This window comes from Gorilla gorilla, chromosome 10 (assembly GCF_029281585.2).
Source record: "Gorilla gorilla gorilla isolate KB3781 chromosome 10, NHGRI_mGorGor1-v2.1_pri, whole genome shotgun sequence".
Taxonomy (NCBI): domain Eukaryota; kingdom Metazoa; phylum Chordata; class Mammalia; order Primates; family Hominidae; genus Gorilla; species Gorilla gorilla.
The window spans coordinates 50,178,894-50,201,297 of NC_073234.2; the positions used below are offsets into that span (position 1 = coordinate 50,178,894).

Here is a 22,404-nt window from a genome sequence, read left to right on the forward strand (position 1 = left end):
GGAAACTAAGAAGGCTGTGATAGGCCGTCTGCAACTAGAGAACCAGGGATGCCAGTAGCATGGCTCAATCTAAGTCTCAAAGCCTCAGAACCAGGGAAACCAATGGCATAACTCTCAGACCGAGGCTGAAGGCCTGAAAACCTGAGAGGCTACTGGTGTAAGTCCTGGGGTCCAAAGGCTGGAGAACTTGGAGTACTGATATCAAAGGGCAGGAGAAGGATGTCCCAGCCCCAGGAGAAAAAATGAATTTACCTTTACTCTGCCTTTTTGTTCTATCTGGGCACCCAGCCCTTTAGATGTTGCCCTCCCACATTGAGGATGGATCTTACTCCCTTAGTCAACCTACTCACACACCAGTCTTCTCTGGAAACACTCTCACAGATGCAGTCAGAAATCATGCTTTACCCGCTTTTTAAGTATCCTTTAATCCGGTCAAGTTGACACCTAAAAATCATCACACCATATGATCCTGTAATTCTACTTGTGGAGGTTTAGTAGTTCCCCCTTATCCTAGGTTTCACTTTCTGAGATATCAGTTACCCAAGGTCAACTGTGGCCTGTAAAAAAATAGGTGAGTATAGTACAATAAGATATTTTGAGAGAAAGAGAGAGACCACATTTATTTATTTATTTAGAGATGGACTCTCACTGTGTCACCTAGGCTGGAGTGCAGTGGCACCATCTCAGCTCACTGCAACCTCCACCTCCCAGGTTCAAGCAATTCTTGTGCCTCAGCCTCCTGAGTAGCTGAGATTACAGGCACCTGCCACCACGCCTGGCTAATTTTTGTATTTTTAATAGAGACGAGATTTTATCATATTGGCCAGGCTGGTCTCGAACTCCTGATCTCAAGTGATCCACCCGCCTCAGCCTCCCAAACTGCTGGGATTACCGGCGTGAGCCACTGTGCCCAGCCACATTTATATAATTCATTACCATATATTGTTATAGTTGTTTTATTTTATTATTAGTTGTTGTTAATCTCTTACTCTGCCTAATTTATAAATTAACTTTACCATGGATATACATGTATAGGAAAAAACACACTATACGGGGTTTGATACTCTCCCTGGTTTCACACATCCATGGGAGTCTTGGATCCCCCCATCAGATAAGGATGACCTAATGTATACTCAAAATAATTGAAAGCAGGGTCTCTAAGAGATATTTGTGTACTTAGTGTTCATAGGTATAGCCCATTGATCAAGGGATGAATGGATAAGCAAAATGTTGTAAGTACATACAATGGAATATTATTCAGCCTTTAGGATGGCTGCTAGTAAAAAATCAAAGTAACAGGTGTTGGCAAGAATGTAGAGGAATTGGAACCTTTATGTATTGCTGGTGGCAATGTAAAGTGGTGCATTCACTGTGGAAAACAGTATGGTGGTTCCTCAAAAAAATTAAATGTAGAATTATGATACAACTGTTTCACTTCTGAGTGTATATTCAAGACAATTGACAGCAGCGACTTGAGCAGCTATTTGTACACCCATGTTTAGCAACATTATTCACAACAGCCAAAAGGTGGAAGCAACCTAGATAAACAAAATGTATATAATGTATACATGTGATGGAATATTATTCAGGCTTGAAAAGGAAGGAGATTCTGATGTGTAATATAATATGGATAAACATTGGGACATTATGGTGTGTGAAATGTCAGACACGAAATGATAAATATATGATTCCACTGCCATGAAATACCTCAAGTAGTCAAATTCATAATGATAGAATGTTGAATAGTGGTTAACAGGAGAGGGGAGAGTGAGTAGTTCTTGTTTAATGGGCACAGAATTTTAGATTGGGATGATGAAAAGTTCTGAAAATGGATAGTGGTGAACGTACTTAATAGCACTGACGTGTATACTTAAAAATGGTTAAAATATTACAGATTGAAGCATTGATATAGACAAAAAAAAAAAAGGTTAAATAACTTTTTTTTTTGAGACAGTGTCTTGCTCTGTCACCCAGGCTGCAGTGCAGTGGCACAATCACAGTTCACTGCAACCTCAAACTCCTGGGCCCAAGTTATTCCCCTGCCTTAGCCTCCTGAGTAGCTGGGACTACAGGTGTGCACCACCACAGCTAGCTAATTTTTAAAAAATTTTAGAGAGATGGGGTCTTGCTATGTTGCCCAGGCTGGTCTAGAACTGGCCTCAAGCCATCCCCCTGCCTTGGCTTGCCAAAGTGCTGGAATTACAAACATGAGCTGCTGTGCCCAGCCAACATTGTATTATGTATATTTTACTACAGATTTTAAAAATGGAAAACAAAAAGAATGCAAATAGTTCTCCTTTGCCCAAGTCCTGATCCCTCAGCTAGCTGCGAAAGTATCACCACCAATGATGGTTGCCAGGGGCTAGTTACTGTTCAGTGGCTATAAGAGTTTCAGCCTTGCAAGATGAAAAGAATTCTGGAGATGGATGATGGTGATGGTTGTACAACAATATGATTGTACTTAATACCACTGAACTGTCCACTTAAAAGTGATTAAGATAGTAAATTTTGTTATGTGTATTTTATCACAATAAAAAGCAGTTGGAAAAAATAATTTTAGACTTGTATAATATTTGCATGAATACTACAAAGAATTTGTGAAAACCCTTCACCTAGATTCCCCAAAGGATAATATTTTAATATATTTGGTTTATCCTTCTCTTTCTCAGAATTTCTTACACACTCAGAATTATTTTTTTCTGAATGATTTAAAGGTAAAAGGCAGATGTGACGCCCCAAACACCTAAATACTTCAGTTTGTATTTTTTAAAAACAAATTCTCTTACATAACTATGGTATAATGATCAAAATCGGGAACTTAACGCTGACACAATGCTATAATCTATAGACCTTATTCAGATTTTGTCAGTTGTCCTAATAATATCCATTATAGTAAAAGAATATCCAATATCATGTGTTGATTCAGTGACCTTGTCTCTTTCATCCCCTTTAATCTGGAACAGTTCTTGAGTCTTTGTATTTTTATGACACTGACAATTTGATAAGTGCAGGGTAGTTATTTTGTAGAGCATCCTTCAATTTGTTTTTGTCTGTTGTTTCCTCATGGTTAGATTCAGGTTATGCACGTTGGGCATTAATACCTAAGAAGTGATGCTGAGTTCTCTGCGTATCATATTAGGATGCACATGCTATTTATTGCTTCTATTACTGGCAGTGTTACTTGAGTGGTAGGGTCCAGTTTTCTCCATCATAAAGTTATTCATTTGCCTTTTGTAATAATGTCTTGGGAGATGTTTTGAGACTATGTAAATATCCTGTTCTCAAACTTTTCCCCTGTTAATTTTAGCATTCAGATGATTCTTGCCCTAATCAGTTATCTTTATGATCGTTGCCAAGTGATTTTCTCTTTTTGCCTTCCCTCTACATTTATTAGTTGGCTTTCTGCTGTAAGAAAGAGCTTTCTGTTCCTATTATTTTTTATCAATGTAGACTCATAGATTCTTACTTTATTGAATACAGTGTAATCTTCTATCACTATATATTTTGATGACAGTGTTCCAGGTTTGGCCAGCAGGAATCCCTTCAAAATGACTTGCACTCAGAGAAGCCTTTTAAAATTAGGTATTGGCTGGGCGTGGTGGCTCACGCCTGTAATCCCAGCACTTTGGGAGGCCGAGGCGGGCAGATCACGAGGTCAGGAGATCGAGACCATCCTGGCTAACATGGTGAAACCCAGTCTCTACTAAAAATACAAAAAATTGGCCGGGCGTGGTGACGGGCGCCTGTAGTCCTAGCTACTTGAGAGGCTGAGGCAGGAGAATGGCGTGAACCCGGGAGGCAGAGCTTGCAGTGAGCCGAGATCGCGCCACTGCACTCCAGCCTGGGCGACAGGGAGAGACTCCATCTCAACAACAACAACAACAAAAAATTAGGTCTTATTAATACTGTCCTAAGGTAACTGTTAATATCACCCTTCCTCACTCACCAAGGTGTACCTGTTTTAGTGATAAATTATATGATCACTTTCTTTAAAATGTTCATCAGATCGTGCTACTTTTCTCCTGAAAACTGTCCAGTGGCTTCACATCTCACTTTGAATAAAAGCCACAGGTCTGTCAAGGATCCATATGGTCTGCTCCTCCAGCCATTGAATATACTCTTCCCCTGGCTTGCTCTGCTGCAGCCGCACCTGGTCTTAGGGCTCCAGTCTCACCTCAGTGTCTTTGCATTTGCAGTTACTCTTCCTGAAACATTCCTGTATGTTCCTTACTTCCTTTAGGTTTCTGCTCACATGTCTTTTTATCAGAGAGGCCTTCTAATGTCCTTCACGTAAAATAACAAGAGCCTCCTCCCCCTCACCAGCACTCCTTGCTTTCTTTACCCCCTCTGCTTTATTTCTTCCCTAACATCTGATGTGTAATTCATTTGTTGGCTTCTCTCCCCAACTTCATGCTTCATAAAAGAAGGGATTTTCTTTTGTTCTCTACCCTCTGCCTACTGTTAGAATAGTGCCTAATAAGTAGTTTGCGCTGATGTGTTGAATGAATGAATTCACTATCTCCATTTTGTTAAAAAAGGCAAGTACTATAGCAGTTCCTGAGGCAACTATCTCTCTTCATTGAGACCCAAGTCTCTTTATTGAGACTGATTTTTGCCCTTTTCTTGTTGTTTGCTGTGCTTTTTCAGTACTTTTTTTCTTCATTTCTCCCCACTTCAATTATCACCTGTGCATCTTCCACATCTTCTCTCTTTGTCTCAGAGTGGGTCAGTTGTTACTGTTCTTTACTTTCCCTTTCATTCTAAGTCTCTTATGATGGACAGTGTATTTAGATGAGATTCGCCCTGTTTTGCTGCAAACGTTATCCATTACTTTTTAAATTTTAAAATTAAAAATAATTTTTAATTCATTAGTTTTAAAAAAAATTTTTTTTTCTTTTTTTTTCGAGATGGAGGCTCGCTCTGTCGCCCAGGCTGGAGTGCAGTGGCGCAATCTCGGCTCACTGCAACCTCCGCCTCCCGAGTTCAAGCGATTCTCATGCCTCAGCCTCGCAAGTAGCTGGGATTCCAGGTGCCTGCCACCACGCCCAACTAATTTTTGTATTTTCAGTAGAGAAGAGGTTTCGCCATGTTGGCCAGGCTGGTCTCAAACTCCTGACCTCAGGTGATCCGCCTGCCTTGGCCTCTCAAAGTGCTGGGATTACAGGCGTGAGCCACTGCACTCAGCCATACTTCACTACTTTTTAAAAGATGGCACTGCTGTAAAAATATAAAGACATGCTGAGAATGATTAAGTGCAAATTCAGGATAATGTTGCCTCTGGGAGTTGGAGGGGATGTAACTGAGGAAAAATATAGGGGGCTTCAACTGTTAATGCTGTATCTTAAGCTGCCTAGAGTGTACACAGTCATTTGTTACACTGTTTTATCTTTTTTATGTCTAAAAGACCTTATAACAAATTAAAGGCTAGGCGCGGTGGCTCACCCTGTAATCCCAGCACTTTGGGAAGTTGAGGCAGGTGGATCACCTGAGGCCAGGAGTTCTAGACCAGCCTGGCCAACATGGCGAAACCCTGTCTCTACTAAAAATGCAAAAAATTAGCTGAGCGTGGTGATGCATGCCTGTAGTCCCAGCTACTCAGGAGGATGTGGCACGAGAATCGCTTGAACCTGGGAGGCGGAGATTGCAGTGAGCAAAGATCGTGCCACTGCACTCCGGCCTGGGTGACAGAGCGAGCCTCCATCTCGAAAAAAAAGAAAAAAAATTAAGAAAAAAATTATCTAACACGTAATCTATTTCTTCATTCTTTTAAGTTATGCTGTTACTCCTTTTTACTGTAAGTTCATAAATTTTCTTTGCTTTCCTACATTTTTCTTGTCCTCTTCTTATTATGGAAAACAACCTACAAAGCAGCAGTGCTGCCATTCCTTCCTTCTACTTTTTTTTTAAGGTTTTTGGGGAACAGGTGGTGTTTGGTTACATTAATAAGTTCTTTAGTGGTGATTTCTGAGATTGTGGTGCACCCATCACCTGAGCAGTGTACAGTGTACCCAATGTATAGTCTTTTATCCCTCACCTCTTCCCATCCTTTCCCCTTGAGTCCCCAAAGTGCATTGTATTATACTTAAACATTTGTACCTCATAGCTTAGCTCCCACTTATGAGTGAAAACATACGATGTTTGGTTTTCCATTCCTGAGTTACTTCACTTAGAGTAATGGGCTCTAGTTCCATCCAGCTTGCTGCAAATGCCATTATTTCATTCCTTTTATGGCTGAGTAATATTCTATGGTGTATATATACCACATTTTCTTTCTTTCTGTTTTTTTTTTTTTTTTGAGATGGAGTCTTGCTCTGTTGCTCAGGCTGGAGTGCAGCAGCACAGTCTTGGCACACTGCAGCCGTCACCTCCTGGGTTCAAGAGATTCTCCTGCCTCAGCCTCCTGAGTAGCTGGAATTACAGGTGCCTGACACCACTCCAGGCTAATTTTTGTATTTTTAGTAGAGACAGGGTTTCGCCATATTGGTCAGGCTGGCCTTGAAGTCCTGACCTCAGGTGATCCGCCCACCTCGGCTTTCCAAAGTGCTGGGATTACAGATGTGAGCCACTGCACCTGGCCTATATACCACATTTTCTTTTCTTTTTCTTTTTCTTTTTTTTTTTTTTTTGAGACAGAGTCTCACTCTGTTGCCCAGACTGGAGTGCAGTGGTGCAATCTCGGCTCATTGCAACCTCTTCCTGCTGGGTTCAAGTGATTCTCCTGCCTCAGCCTCCCGAGTAGCCTGGACTACAGGTGCCCGCCACCACGCCTGGCTGATTTTTGTATTTTTAGTAGAAATGGAGTTTCACCATATTGGCTAGGCTGGTCTTAAATTCCTGACCTTGTGATCCGCCCGCCTCGCCTCCCAAAGTGCTGGGATTACAGGTGTGGGTCACCACGCCTGGCCACCACATTTTCTTTATCCACTTGTTGATGGGCATTTGGGCTGGTTCCATATTTTTGCAATTGCAAATTGTCCTGCTATAAACATGCGTGTGCAAGTATCTTTTTCATATAATGACTTCTTTTCCTCTGGGTAGATACCCAGCAGTGGGATTGCTGGATCAAATGGTAGATAAACTTTTAGTTTTTTAAGGAATCTCCACACTGTTTTTCCTAGTGGTTGTACTATTTACATTCCCAGCAACAGTATAAAAGTGTTCCCTTTTTACCACATCCATGCCAACATCTATTTTTTTTTAAATTTTTTGATTATGGCTATTCTTGCAGAAGTAAGGTGGTATTGCATGGAGGTTTTGATTTTCATTTCCCTGATAGTGATGTTGAGCATTTTTCCATATGCTTGTTGGCCATTTGTATGTCTTCTTTTGAGAATTGTCTATTCATGTCCTTAGCCACTTTTTGATGGGATTGTTTGTTTTTTTTCTAGCTGATTTGTTTGAGTTCCTTGTGTATTCTGGATATTAGTCCTTTGTCAGATGTATAGATTGTGATTTTCTCCCGCTCTGTGGGTTGTCTGTTTACTCTGCTGATTATTTCTGCTGTGCAGAAGCTTTTTAGTTTAGTTAAGTCTCATCTGTTTATCTTTGTTTTTGTTGCATTTACTTTTGGGTTCTTGGTCATGAAGTCTTTGCCTAAGTCAGTGTCTAGAAGGGTTTTTCCAATGTTATCTTCTAGAATTTTTATGGTTTCAAGTCTTAGATTTAAGTCTTTGCTCCACCTTAAGTTGATTTTTGTATAAGGTGAGAGATGAGGATCCAGTTTCATTCTCCTACATGTGGCTTGCCAGTTATCCCAGCCTTCCCTCTACTTTGTCACCTTCTCTCTTTTTTTCCCCCCCACCTCTTCCTATCCTGGTCTCCTTTATCTGCCTTGTTCATAGTAGTTTCCATTTGTTGCTGATAGTCGACTCTCACTACGCCTCAAGTAGAACCTAACAGAATAAACTTGGGACTTTGTGTACACAAACTGGTGTTCCGGTTTTCCTTTCACCAATGGTTTAATTTTCTTTCTTTCTTTCTTTCTTTTTTTTTTTTTTTTTTTTTGAGATGAAGTCTCACTCTGTTGCTGAGGCTGGAGTGCAGTGGTGCAATCTCGGCTCACTGCAACCTCTGCCTCCTGGGTTCAAGTGATTCTCCTGCCTCAGCCTCCCGAGTAGCTGGGATTACAGGCATGTGTCACCACACCTGGCTAATTTTTGTATTTTTAGTAGAGATGGAGTTTCACTATATTGGCCAGGCTGGTCTCGAACTCCCGACCTCAGGTGATCTGCCTGCTTTGGGCTCCCAAAGTGCTGGGATTACAGGCATGAGCCACTGTGCCTGGCCTAATGTTTTATATGCACAGCAAATCCTGGTTTATTCCCTCAGTCACTAAGCAGATTTTTACTTTGTCATTCAGCAAACACTCGAGTGCCTACTATGTACTTGGTTTTGTACAACTTGATTCTGTAGCTTTGTCTTCACCATATGCTCCCATATGCAGGTGCTGAATCTAAATAAACAGGTTTCTCTCTTTCATTTGCTTACAATTTGATGGGGAAGATAAGACATGTATATAAATAAATGTGATACAGGCTGGAAATAAATATGCTAAAAGCACTTGAAGTGCTATAGGAATTCAGAACACAGAAATACTACTTCTGCCTCCTAAGGTGGTATCTGAAACAAGGGTAAGATTTGGCCCTGCAAAGGTGGAGGAGAAAGATATTCCAGGCAGAGGGATTATAGGAACAATGGAATTGTTGGATTATGAGCTTGCTGTATCTTCCTACAAGATAATGCTAAATTATTGTTCTAGTGTACTTAGAGGTCAGGTGTTTCGGTTCTGCATCCTAGCCATTATTTTAATTGTTCACTGTTGTAATTTTTGTGTGGAATAGTATTTTATTGTGGTTTTAATTTGTATTTTCCTAATTTCTTATGAGGCCAGCACCTTTTCATATGTTTGTGGGCCACTGATGTTTTCTCCTAAGAAGTAAGTATTTGAGTTTTTTGGGGGTATGGGGTGGGGGAGGGAGGTTTGGCCTTTTTCATATTAATTTATAGGAATCTTAAATATATTTTATTAATTTTTTTTTTGAGATAGGATCTCGCCGTGTCACCCAGGCTGGAGTGTAATGGCACAAGCTTGACTCACTGCAGCCTCAAACTACTGGGCTCAGGCAGTCCTCCTACCTTAGCCTCCCGAGTAGCTGAGACAACAGCTGAGCATGCCACCATGCCTGGCTAATTTTTTATTTTTGTAGAGACGGAGTAATCTACAAAAGTGTTGAGATTACAGGTGTGAGCCATTATGGCCAGCCTCAAATATATTTTAGATACTTATCTTTTGTCAGTTTTGTATGTAGTCAGTATATTCTGCCAGTTTGTGGCTTGTCATTTCCCTCTCTTTATGTGTCTTTGGTTCTAAGGTTCTTTTTTTGGTGGGGAGGGGGAAGGGACAGGGTCTTGCTCTGTCGACCAGGCTGGAGTGCAGTGGCAATCACAGCTCACTGCAGCCTCGAACTCCTGGGCTCAAGTGATCCTCCTGCCTCTGCCTGTCAAGGAGCTGGGACCACAGGTATGCACCACCGTGCCTGGCTAATTTTTTGTATTTTTTGTGGAGACAGGGGTCTCCCTATGTTGCTGAGGCTAGTCTCAAACTCCTGGGCTCAGGCAGTTCTCCCACCTTGACCTACCTCAAAGTGTTGGGATTACAGGCATTAGCCACCATGCCTGGCCTAAAGTTCTTAACTTAGTATAATTTATGAATCTTTTGTGCTGTATGATTTTTGAGTCTTGTCTAAGAAAATATTTTTTTTTTTTTTTTTTTGAGATAGTCTTACTCTATCACCCAGGCTGGAGTGCAGTGAGTGGTGTGATCTTGGCTCACTGCAACCTTCACCTCCTGGGTTCAAGCAATTCTCCTGTCTCAGCCTCCCAAGTAGCTGGAATTACAGGCGTGTACCACCACACCCGGCTAATTTTTGTATTTGTATTTGTATTTTTTTTTTTTTTCTGAGACAGAGTCTCACTCTGTCCCCCAGGCTGGAGTCCAGTGGTGTGATCTCAGCTCACTGCAACTTCCACCCCCCAGGTTCAAGCAATTCTCCTGCTTCAGCCTCCCAGGTAGCTGGAATTACAGGTGTGCACCACCATATGCAGCTAATTTTTGTACTTAGTTTTTTTTTTTTTGAGACGAAGTCTCACTCTGTCCCCGAGGCTGGAGTGCAGTGGTGTGATCTCGGCTCACTGCAACCTCTGCCTTCCAGGTTCAAGCGATTCTCCTGACTCAGCCTCCCAAGTAGCTAGGAATACAGGCGCCCACCACCATGCCCAGCTAATTTTTGTATTTTTAGTAGAGACGGGTTTTCACCATGTTAGCCAGGCTGGTCTCGAACTCCTGACCTCAAGTGATCCGCCCACCTCGGCCTCCCAAAATGTTGGGATTATTATAGGCGTGAGCCACTGCACCTGGCCTAATTTATGTATTTTTTAGTACAGACGGCATTTTGCCATGTTGGCCAGGCTGGTCTCAAACCCTTGACCTCAAGTGATCCTCCCGCCTCAGCCTCCCAAAGTGTTGGGATTGCAGGCATGAGTCACCGTGTCCAGTGTTGTCTAAGAAATTCTTTCTTATGCTGAGGCCGTAAAGATATTCTCCTGTATTGTCTTTTTAAAGTTTTCTATGTTTGCTTTTCACACTTTAATCTACTTAAAGTTGATTTTGTATTGGGTGTTGCTAAGGCTCCAATTCCATTTTTTTCACCTACAAATGTCTAATTTTTCCAGCATAATTTATTGAAAAGTCCATCTTTTGCCACTGATCAACTATACTAGCTGTCATAAATCAAATTTCTATATATGTGGGGTCAGTTTATGGGTTCTGTGTTCTCTTCTATAGGTTAATTTGTCTATCTGTGTCAATACCATGCTGTCTTAATTACTCAAGTTTTTAAGTAATTGTTGGTATCTGGCAGGGCATAGCCCTCATCTCATTCTTTTTCAGGAGTATGTGGCCTTTCTTGGTTCGCTTATTGATAGAAATTTTAGAATGGCTGGGTGCAGTGGCACACACCTGTAATCTCAGCATTTTGGAAGGCTAAGGTGGAAGGATTGATTGAGCCCAGGAGTTTGAGACCAGGCTAGGCAACATAAACGGACCCTATCTCTACAAAAAAATTGAAAAATTAGCCAGGTGTGGTGGTGCACACCTGTAGTCCCAGCTACTCAAGAGGCTGAGGTTGGGGGAGGATTGTTTGAGCCTCGGCAGTTGAAGCTGCAGTGAGCCATGATTATGCCACTGCACTTGGCCTGGGCAGCAATGAGACCCTGTGTCAAAAAAAATTTTTTTTTAAGAATCATCTTGTCAAGTTGAATCTATTGCGATATTTATTGGAGTTGAACCTATAGATGAATTTGGGATAAATTGACATCATTGGCATATGTATCCAGCCTTTCAATCTTTGAACATAATGTAACCCTCTATTTAGGTCTTATCTGAATATTTCTTGAATTTGTCTGCTTTGTATCTACTTTTGTTGCTGGGTCAAATTCTCATTGTTTCTTACCTGGACTGTTGAATAGCTTTCAACTCCCCATCTTTGGTCTGTCTTTTCCAAGAGACAGCCTAGCATAGTGACATCTGAAACCAAACTTAGGGGTTTGAATTCTGGCCCCACCAGGATTGGGCAAATTACTTAACACCTCCATGCTTCTCTTTAAAATGGAGGTAATAATAATAGTACTTACCTTGTGAGATTGTTATGAAGATTAAATGAGTTTATATATGTAAAATAATTAGGGTAGTGTCAGGCAACTAGTAAGTGCTCAATAAATGCTAGCAATTATTACTGTCATATAAATTCTAGTAGCTTACCTCCAGAGCCTGTCCTCTAAATTTCTATCCTCTACTGAAGAGAACATGAACTCAAGATATATTTTATAGATAAAAATGTATAGGACTTGCTAAGGGACATGAGGATAAGAGAAAGGATCAATCTAGGATGCCTTCAAGAGTTCTGGTTTGAATATTTTGTTGGATGGTGTTGCCATTTGCTGAGAAAGGGGGATAGGCTAGTTATGTTTAGAATAAGATCAAGAGTTTTATATTGGACTTGGTCCATTTGGTATCTCTGAGAGACATCCAAAAGGCAGTGTTAGGTAGGTATTAAATATGCAAATCAATATACAAGTCTAGGCCTAGTAGACACATTTGGGAGTCATCAGAATAAAGAGATACTTAAATGTATGGGAGTTAAATGAGATCTTCTGAAAGTGTAGAAAGAGAAGAGCCAAAAATCAAGTCCAGAGATTTTGTAGAGGAGGAGGGTTGCCACAAGGGAGTTGAGAAGATGTTGCCAGTGAGGTAGGAAGAAAAATCAGGTAGAGTATTCAGGATCCAGAGAAGAGAGTGGTAAATTTAGGAGTTACAGTTGTGTTGAGTGCTCCTGAAAACAGAAGTAAGATGAGCCCTGAGAAGTGACCACTGAGTTTGGCTACATGGAAGTCATTGGTGACCATGACAAGTACTTGCCATGGTGTGTTGTAGTGAAAGCTGAACTGTCTTGGTTGAAGGAATGAATTGGCAGTGAGGAAATAGAGATTCTGTGTATAAAGACTTTTAGTTATGAAAGGTACAGAGAAGTATAGCAGTAGTTGAAGGCGGATGTGGGAAGACTTTCTTTTTAAAAGATGGGAAATACTCAAATGTGATGGTATGCTAATGGGAATGATCCATGGAGGAAGATTGATGGTACATGTATTGGGATAATCAGAGGAAAAAGGTTCTTGAGAATTGAGAAGGGATGGGATCCAAGTCTGTGGGTAAGGATTAGCCTTTCCCAGGAGGAGGAACTTAGCCTTCGTTGCATCAGGAGCAAAAGAGAAGATGGTTTCAAGGGCAGATAGGTTTGTAGGTTTGGTAGGGAAAGAAAATGCTTAAAAATGTATGAGAGATTTAATTAATTAAATTGTACATGAAGAAGTAATTGCAGTAACATGCAGACCCATAAAGAAGAATATTCAGGAGATCTTCACAGGGATCATAGACAGCCAGGTACTCAATACAGATTTGATAATAAATGGTAGCAGCATGGTCTTGACTATTCATCCACAGTATATCCCAATCACGTTTGCTGAGTAGCCTAATTATAAAGACTTTTTTTTTTTTTTTTTTTTTTTTTGCAACAGAGTCTTGCTCTGTCACCCAGGCTGGAGTGCCGTGGCACAATCTCGGCTCACTGCAATCTCCGCCTCGGGGATTTCAAGCAGTTCTGCTTCAGCCTCCTGAGTAGCTGGGTTTACAGGTGTGCGCCACCACGCCTGGCTAATTTTTGTATTTTTAGTAGAAACGGGGTTTCACCGTGTCAGTTAGGCTGGTCTCAAACTCCTGACCTCGTGATCCACCCGCCTCAGCCTCCCAAACTGCTGGGATTACAGGCGTGAGCCACCGTGCCTGGTTTTTTTTTTTTTTTTTTTGAGACAGAGTCTCACTCTGTCACTCAGGCTGGAGTGCAGTGGTGCCATCTCGGCTCACTGCAACCTCTGCCTCCCAGGTTCAAACGATTCTTGTACCTCAGCTTCCCGAGTAGGTGTGATTACAGGCGTGCGCCACCATGCCCAGCTATTTTTTTTTTTTTTTGTATTTTTAGTAGAGATGAGGTTTCACTATGTTGTCCAGGCTTGTCTCTAGCTCCTGGCCTCAAGTGATCTGCCCACATTGGCCTCGCAAAGTGCTGGGATTACAAATGTGAGCCACCCTGCTCAGCTAAAGACCCCTATTTTTTATATGGGCATATTCTTATTATTTTAGTTATTTAAAAAAATAGTGTTTATTAAGTACCTAGGATGGCCAGGTCTTGTTGATAATAGGGTGACAAGACAAAGAAGATCCTTGCAAGAATAGAGCTTGCGTTCCTATGGAAGAAGTACAGAGAAGAAACTATAAACAGATAGATAAGGAAATTTCAGAAAGAAGTGCCATAATGAAAATATATGGAGTCTTCTTTAGGTAGAATGATGAGTGAATGTCTCTCTGCAGAGGTACACACTTGAACACAGACCTAAATAATAAAAAGAACCACACAGAAATCTGGAAATTTATTTAGCCTTCTGGGCAGAAAGATCAGCTATATTGCAGAATCTTTTAGTTCTTCCCCTACTTCCCCCTGCATTTTTTTTTTGGTCCCAGCTACTCAGGAGGCTGAGGTGAGAGGATCGCTTAGACCCAGAAGTTCAAGACCATCCTGGGCAAGATGGTGAGACCCCATCTCTACCAAAAAAAAAATGTAAAAAATATTATTTTATTATTATTATTATCATTATTTGTATTTTTTAGACAGAGTCTCACTCTGTTGCCCAGGCTGGAGCCCAGTGGTGTGATCTCAGCGCACTGCAACCTCTGCCTCCCAGGTTCAAGCGATTCACCTGCCTCAGCCTCCCAAGTAGCTGGGATTACAGGCGCCTGCCACCACGCCTGGCTAATTTTTGTATTTTTAGTAGAGACAGCGTTTCACCATGCTGGCCAGGCTGGTCTCAAACTCTTGACCTCGGATGATTCACCTGCCTTGGCCTCCCAAAATGCTGCAATTACAGGTGTGAGCCACTGTATCCAACCAAAAACTTTAAAAATTAGATGGTTGCAGTAATGTGTCTCTGTGGTCCCAGCTATTCAGGAGGCTATGGCAGGAGGATCCCTTGAGCCTAGGAGTTTGAGGCGGCAGTGAGCTATGATAGTACCACTACACTCCAGCCTGGGTGACAGTGTGAGACCCTGTCTCTAAAAAATGAAGGAAAGAAGGGAGGGCCCAGGTGCAGTGGCTCACACCTATAATCCCAGCACTTTGGGAGGCTGAGATGGGAGGATCACTTGAGCCCAGGATTTTGAGACTAGCCGGGGCAACATTTTGAGACCCCACCTCTACCAAAAAAAAGAAAAAGGAAAAGAAAGATAGAAAAGAAGGAAGGAAGAAAAAAGGAAGAAAGACAGAGTCTCACTATATTACTCAGGCTGGTGTTGAATTACTGGGCTCAAGCGATCCTGCGCCTCAGCCTCCCAAAGTATTGGGATTATAAATGGGAGCCACCATGCCTGGCCTTTGAGTCCTTTTCAGGTTCTTTTAGTGAAATCATAGTTAATCGATACTATCATTTTATTAGTATGAGTTGTGCAAATATCCACGCATAAGTGTTAGAGTGCAACACCTTTAGAAATATCTTTGGAGCATCAGTGGGAGCTTTTGATTATTTATTTTTCCCCTCAGGAATGTTTTGAACAGTTGCTACTTAATATGAGGCATTGAGTGTTGATAAACAAGGATAAAACTTGGATAAAATGAGTTTATTTGCTTACTATTTCCCTACTGCCTGAAATAGTTCCAGGCATATCAGTGTTCGTAATGTATTTATTGAATGAATGAATAAACTCATTTGTAAATCCAGTATTTAATAGCTGTGTAACCTTGGGCACATCATTTAACATTTCTAATTACTGTAGCTTCAGTTCCTTCAGTTGGAAAATGGTGAGGAGGAGACAATTCCTCCTCCCTCACAGCATTATTGTATGAATTAAATGGAAATTTATGTGCAAAAAATGAATCATAGCAATTGAGTTGAGGTAGAAGAGAGCAGATGGACCCCAAGGCCTGGGGGCAAGGGAAGGAACTGCAGTCTGTCTGCTGAATCTTTTAAAAAAGTCAAAGAGGCCAGGTGCAGTGTCTCCTGTCTGTCATGTCAGCACTTTAGGAGGCTGAGGCAGGAGGATCCTGAGAGGCCAGGAGTTCAACACCAGTCTGGGCAACATAGTGAGGCCCTGTCTGTACACAAAATTGAAAGATGAGCCAGGCGTGGTGGTGTGTGCCTATAGTCCTAGCTACTTGGGAGGCTGAGGCTGAGGTGGGAGGATTGATTGGGCCCAGGAGTTTGAGACTTGCAGTGAGCTATGATCACGCCACTGCTCTCCAGCCTGGGCAACAGAGCAAGACGCCGTCTCACTATACATATGTAGATAAAGGGAAAAGAGAGATGGGAAGTATGGTGAGAGATGAGACTGGAAAGGTAAACTGGGCCCAGTTTTGAAGAGTTTTGGGAGCCATGTTGAAGAGTTAGCACTTTATCATGATTGCGTTGGGAAACCACTGAAGCTTTATAAACAGAGAAGGGACATTTCTAGATTTACATTTTAAAAAGTTACTCTGGCTGCAGGTTGGACGATAATGATAAAAAGCTAGTTATCATGCCTGAGGAGGGTTGAGGCTTAGTAAACTGGGTGTCTTCTGCTCTGCATATCCTTAGAAATACAAATTTACTCTCTATCTATAAAAGACAAGGGGCAAATAACATTTCTGCTTTGATTGCATCATCAGCTCTAACTGGTTACATCTCTAGGGAATTTGCTGGCCATTTTAGAAGAAAAGGCCTTCCTTCATCAGAAATGTGGTCTGGCCGGGCACGGTGGCTCACACCTATAATCCCAGCACTTTGGGAGGCCGAGGCTGGTGGATAACCTGAGGTTGGGAGTTCGAGAACAGCCTGACCAACATGGAGAAACCCCGTCTCTAGTGAAAATAGAAAGTTAGCCAGATGTGGTGGCACACACCTGTGATCCCAGCTACTCAGGAGGCTGAGGCAGGAGAATCGCTTGAACCCGGGAGGCGGATGTTGTGGTGAGCCAAGATCATGCCATTGCACTCCAGCCTCTCACCATTGCACTCCAGCCTGGGCAACAGAGCAAAACTTGGTCTCAAAAGAAAAAAGAAATGTGGTCTGAAGGAGGAGAAATGTTCAGAAGTCCTATCACTTTTAGCATAAAAGAGAAGAGATGGTTAGAGCCTGTTTACCATTTCACAGGACTAACTATTCTGGTACTTTCAGGATTTTCCTAAAAGTCATCATCAATTAAAGCCTTAAAACACAGAAAACTAGGCCAGGCACAGTGGTTCACACCTGTAATCCCAACAATTTGGGAGGCCAAGGCGGTTGGATCACTTAAGGCCAGGAGTTTGAGACCAGCTTGGCCAATGTGGTGAAACCCCATTTCTACTAAAAATACAAAAATTAGCCAGGCATGGTTTACATGGGATTATAGGAGTGCGCCTGTAATCCCAGCTACTCGACAGGCCGAGGCGGGAGAATCACTTGAACGTGGAAGTCGTAGGTTGTAGTGAGCCGAGATAGTGCCACTGCACTACAGCCTGGGCGACAGAGTGCTACTCCATTCAAAAAACAAACAAACAAACAAAACACACACAGAGAAAAATAGAAAATAAATAAATACACAGAAAAGTGTCTGTGCTTGCCTTTCAGTAAGGGGAAGAATGAGGGACTAGAGAGATTGTCCTACTTTGAAGCCAGGCATGGTAGGGAGTACAGGATGAGCAAGACATAAGAACTCTCAAGTATAGAGAGGTAATAGTGATGCTTGCCAGTGAAGATGGAAGCCTAACTGCAAGGGGGAAGAAAGCATGAGCTGGTAGACATTTTGGATCGGAAAAGAAGCTTTGAGGCTCAGCACTATAAAGGGCTAAGTGTGGATTCCCTTAGTCACAAGAAAACAAAACAAAATAAAACTGTTGGTGTTTTCCCAGTTATGCCATACTATGATGATATACATTTGATCTTTGAATACTGAAATGGGAGTTCTATTTTCTGTATCAAAATAGTCAGATTCCCTTCAACATATAGCCTATGAATATTGCTGCGAGTTGCCATTTTTTGCCTAACTGGAAACAGTCAGTGATTTCAGAAATTTAATAAAAGAGCCTAGTACTAATGATGCCACAGGTGATGTTTTCAATTAGCAGTGTTTTAATGAGATCTGTAGGCTGGTAAATGCTAATCCTATAATGTATGGAAAAAAACTAAGAAGGTAGGCCTATATCTAGTAAATCTCCTGAGGTAGGGCTTTGCTGATTCAGATTTCTTTGATTAAACTTTTAATATCTTACAAGCTCCCTGGAAGTAAATTTGTATCTGACACAGATAGTTTTCAGCTTCCAAAATAAATAAGGTTAGCAAAAATTAGATGTGTTTAGTGACTTTATAAGCTAAAGGAAAATAAAAGCACATTTCTGGTAGGTATAAATAATTGGTAGTTGTCAAATAATTCAGCAGAGTGGAAATGTGAGAGACTGAAAGACTTGAGGCAAAAAAAGGGAAATCAGCTCCATTTTTTGGTAAACTTTGAGACGTACATAATGAAATGTACATCTGGTATCTCGCAAGTGATCTAAACTGATCTCATAATCGTGCTGAAGAAATAGATTTGTAGTCCAGAAGCACTTCTTAAAGTGCTTAAAGAACATTAAGCCCAGTTTTGACATGTGGGAAACAGTTCCAGAACCAGTATTCCCAGAGAAAGACTATCAAATGACAGGTATCTCTCTCAGGGACAGCATAAAATCCAGATATGGTATAGTTTTTTTTGTTGCTGTTTGTTTTTGAGACAGTCTCCTCTGTCGTCCAGGCTGAAATGCAGTGGCATAGTGTCAGCTCACTGCAACCTCCTCTTCTGGGTTCAAGCAATTCTCCTGCCTCAGCCTCTCAACTAGCTGGGACTACGGGCTACAGGTGCGTGCCACCATGCCGGCTAATTATTTTTTATACTTTTAGTAGAGATGGGGTTTTACTATGTCAGCTAGGCTAGTTTCAAACTCCTGACCTCAAGTGATCGACTTGCCTTGGCCTCCCAAAGTGCTGGGATTATAGGCGTGAACCACTGTGCCCAGCCTATGGTGTCGTTTTTATCTACTGCTCACTTGTGTTTCCATGTTCCTGCTTTGAAACTGGAGGGGAATACAGGTAAGCTACTCAGGGCAGTTGCTTAAAACACCTGCTATAAACATACTAGGCCCTTTCAAGTTACATCATTTTTACTATATATTTTAAAATAATTCCTTTATTATCAGTAATACTGCTTCCTTTATTATCAGTAATACTGTAAAGACTGAACTGGAGAGGAAGAAAACATGAGGGGTTTGCAGAATAATTTAGTATGGTATTGCTGTGAAGAGATAGAAATTTAGATGACAGTGATGTTATGCTCTGTCAGGGAACCTTCTTTTTCTTTTTCTTTTTTTTTTTTTTATTTAGAGTCTCGCACTGTTGTCTGGGCTGGAGTGCAATGGCGCGATCTCAGCTCACTGCAACCTCCACCTCCCAAGTTCAAGAGATTCTCCTGCCTCAGCCTCCTGAGTAGCTGGGACTACAGGCACCTGCCACCACACCTGGCTAATTTTTGTTTGTATTTTTAGTAGAGACGGGGGTTTCACTATGTTGGCCAGGCTGGTCTCAAACTCCTGACCACGTGATCCGCCCACCTCAGCCTCCCAAAGTGTTGGGATTACAGGCATGAGCCACCGCGCCCGGCCAGGGAACCTTCTTTAACTTGTTTATTGCTATATTCCTGCTACCTAAAACAGGGCCTAGAACATAGCAAGTGCTCAAAGACTATTTGATGAATTCAAAAAAGAAAAAAAAGGTTTGAAGGGATTTACTGAGACAGTGTCAGACTGAGTGTTTTCACCCCAGTAGTGGTGATGAGTATGTGTAGACCGGAACAAATTCCCTCACCCTTTGTGGTAATGTTTCAAGATAGCTCACTGAGGACCTCTGTAAAGTCAAGTCTTGCTATAAAAAGATGGTCATCCTAGATGACATAGAGATCAAATCCATTCATTATCTTAGTTTATTAATACATAGCACTGAGTAATTAAGCTCACCAATCCCTCCTCCTCATTTGGATTTAGTTGACATGGGATATGGCCTAAAGCTCCCCAGGTGATTCTGATGTTCAGCTACTAAGATTGAGAGCCACTGCTATTTATATGCCTTTCATACAGACCTGACTTGAATTTAGTAATATAATATACAAATACAGCAGAAGATGACTTGAAAACTATTTTATTTCTAAATACTTTCTGACTTAAAAAGCAGGATCTGATCGTAGTTGTTTTGTGTGTGTGTGTGTGTGTGTGTGTGTGTGTGACAGTCTCACTCTGTCACCCAGGCTGGAGTGCAGTGGCACGATCTCGGCTCACCGCAACCTCTGCCTCCCAGGTTCAAGCAATTCTCCTGCTTCAGCCTCCCGAGTAGCTGGGACTACAGGCGCCCACCACAGCCCCTGGCTAATTTTTGTATTTTTAGTAGAGATGGGGTTTCACTACGTTAGTCAGGCTGGTCTCGAACTCCTGGCCTCAAGTGATCCGCCCGCCTCGGCCTCCCAAAGTGCTGGGATTACAGGTGTGAGCCACTGCGCCTGGCCCTGAATTGTAGGTTTTTTGTTTTTGTTTTTTCTTTTTGAGACAGTCTCACTCTGTTGCCCAGGCTGGAATGCCGTGGCACAGTCACGGCTCACTGCAGCCTCAACCTCCAGGGCTCAAGTGATCCTCCCACCTCAGCCTCCTGAGTAGCTGGGACTACAGGTGCACACCACTATGCCTGGCTAATTTTTAAAATTTTTTTTAGAGACAAGGTCCCACTATGTTGCCCAGGCTGGTTTTGAACCCCAGGGCTCAAGTGATCCTCCTGCCTTGGCCTCCCAAGTGCTGGGATTATAGGCATGAGGCACAGTGCCCAACCTGTATTTGTTTGATTATCTATTTAAGTAGATATTATTCCTGTACTTAAGTAGCTGAATTACAGTATGATCTTTTAGACTTGTCTTTTATTATGTTTGTTTTTAAAATACTGTTAAAGGAACTGTAAATAAACTTGATTTAATTGGTACAAAGTTCTAAGGGGCACAAAAGACTAGAGCAGAATTTTTTCCAAACTTCAGGTTGTAGTAAAAATTTAAAATGAAGTCAAATAGAAAATACCAAGGCCAGGCGGGGTGGCTCATGCCTGTAATTCCAGGAGTTTGGGAGGCTGAGGCTGGCGGATCGCTTGAGCTCACAAGTTTAAGACCAGCGTGGGCAACATGGTGAGACCCCATTTCTACTAAAAATACAAAAAAATATGTGGGCATGGTGGTGCATGCCTGTAGTCCCAGCTACTCAGGAGGCTGAGGTGGGAGAATGGCTTCAGCCCGGGAGGTGAAGGTTGCAGTCAGCCAAGATTGCACCACCGGACTCCAGCCTGGGCAATAGAGCCAGACCTTGTCTCAAAAAAGAAAGAAAAAAAGAAAAAATACCAAAATTAGTAAGTATTGTTTCGTGAAACTTTTCAGTTCTGTAGACGCACAAACATATGTACGTGTGTACTGGGTCTGAATATAAAATGGCTTACCTAATACGAATGGTATTTCAAGATGCTGAAAACCACAAAACTAAAGAATATGTGACAAGATGGAGGAAAGAAGATAATCATCCCGTCATTCCTTTAATGGGGCTACACTGATTGTTACATACATTTATTTTCTCCTTTTTTCTCTGTTTCTTATACATTTTTTGTTTGTTTTCTTATCCAGTTGCTTAATTTTTGGATCTGGCCATATTGTTCAAATTCTTTAACACTGTTTCTTTCTTTCTTTCTTTTTTTTTTTTTTTTTTGGAGACAGGGTCTCGCCCTGTCGCCTAGGCTGGAGTGCAGTGGTGCAATCACAGGTCACTGCAACCTCCACTTCCCGAGTTCAAGTGATTCTTGTGCCTCAGCCTCCCAAGTAACTGGGACTACAGGCACCTGCCACCATGCCTGGCTAATTTTTGTATTTTTAGTAGAGACAGGGTTTTACCATGTTGGCCAGGCTGGTCTCAAACTCCTGACCTTAAGTGATCTGCCCGCCTCAGCCTCCCAAAGTGCTGGGATTACAGGCGTGAGCCACTGTGCCCAGCCAACACTGTTTCTTTACCCAAAGAGTGAAAACAAAGGCTGGGCATGATGACTCACGCCTGTAATCCCAGCACTTTGTGGGGCCAAGGCGGCAGATTGCTTGAGCCCGGGAATTTGAGACCAGTCTCAGTCTGGGCAGCATTGCAAAGCCTCATCTCTACAAAAAAATACAAAAATTAGCTGGGCATGGTGGCACAAACCTGTAGTTCCAGCTTTTTGGGAGGCTGAGGTGAGAGGATGGCTTGAGCCCAAGAGGCTGAGGCTACAGTGAGTGGTGATTACGCCACTGTACCCCACCTGGGCAACAGAGCAAGACCGTCTGAAAAAAAAAGAGAGAGTGAAAATAGGTATATTTTATTGGCAGTGTAGTAAAAGGTTTTATAGCATTAACTTGTTTTAAAGGGTAATTTAAGTTCAGATGAGTTATATTGTAATCTGAGGTAGTTTTGTGCTTTGTTATTTTTTCTTAAATGTCATACAATGGCTTTTGGAATGTACGTTTTTTTTTTTTTAGTAGAACTGTTCTAATTAAGGTTGACTTAATATTTTCCTTTGCATATTCACCATTACTATTAAGTTTTGTTTTAGAGCAAAGAAATTTTTTAGAAGCTTTGTTATCTTATTGCATAACAAACCACGCACAAAAACTTAGTGGCTCAAACAACAATGACATCTCATGAATCTGTGGATTGACCG

General features: G+C 41.8%; 1 protein-coding gene across 17 annotated transcripts in view; it reads left to right on the forward strand.

Moving 5' to 3' along the window:
• Window positions 1–22,404, forward strand: part of TFCP2 (transcription factor CP2) — a 77,005-nt gene that overhangs the window by 17,817 nt on the left and 36,784 nt on the right. For 6 of the 17 annotated variants that reach the window (XM_055357215.2, XM_055357216.2, XM_055357217.2 and 3 more), the window contains exon 2: window positions 8,891–8,935. The exons of 9 other annotated variants lie outside the window; for them this stretch is intronic. In XM_055357215.2, coding sequence (XP_055213190.1) covers window positions 8,891–8,935 — 45 coding nt within the window. Of the gene's footprint in view, window positions 1–8,890; window positions 8,936–10,245; window positions 18,508–22,404 lie in introns of those variants that run through there. 2 more of the 17 variants (XM_063693992.1, XM_063693988.1) reach the window with 2 other exon arrangements.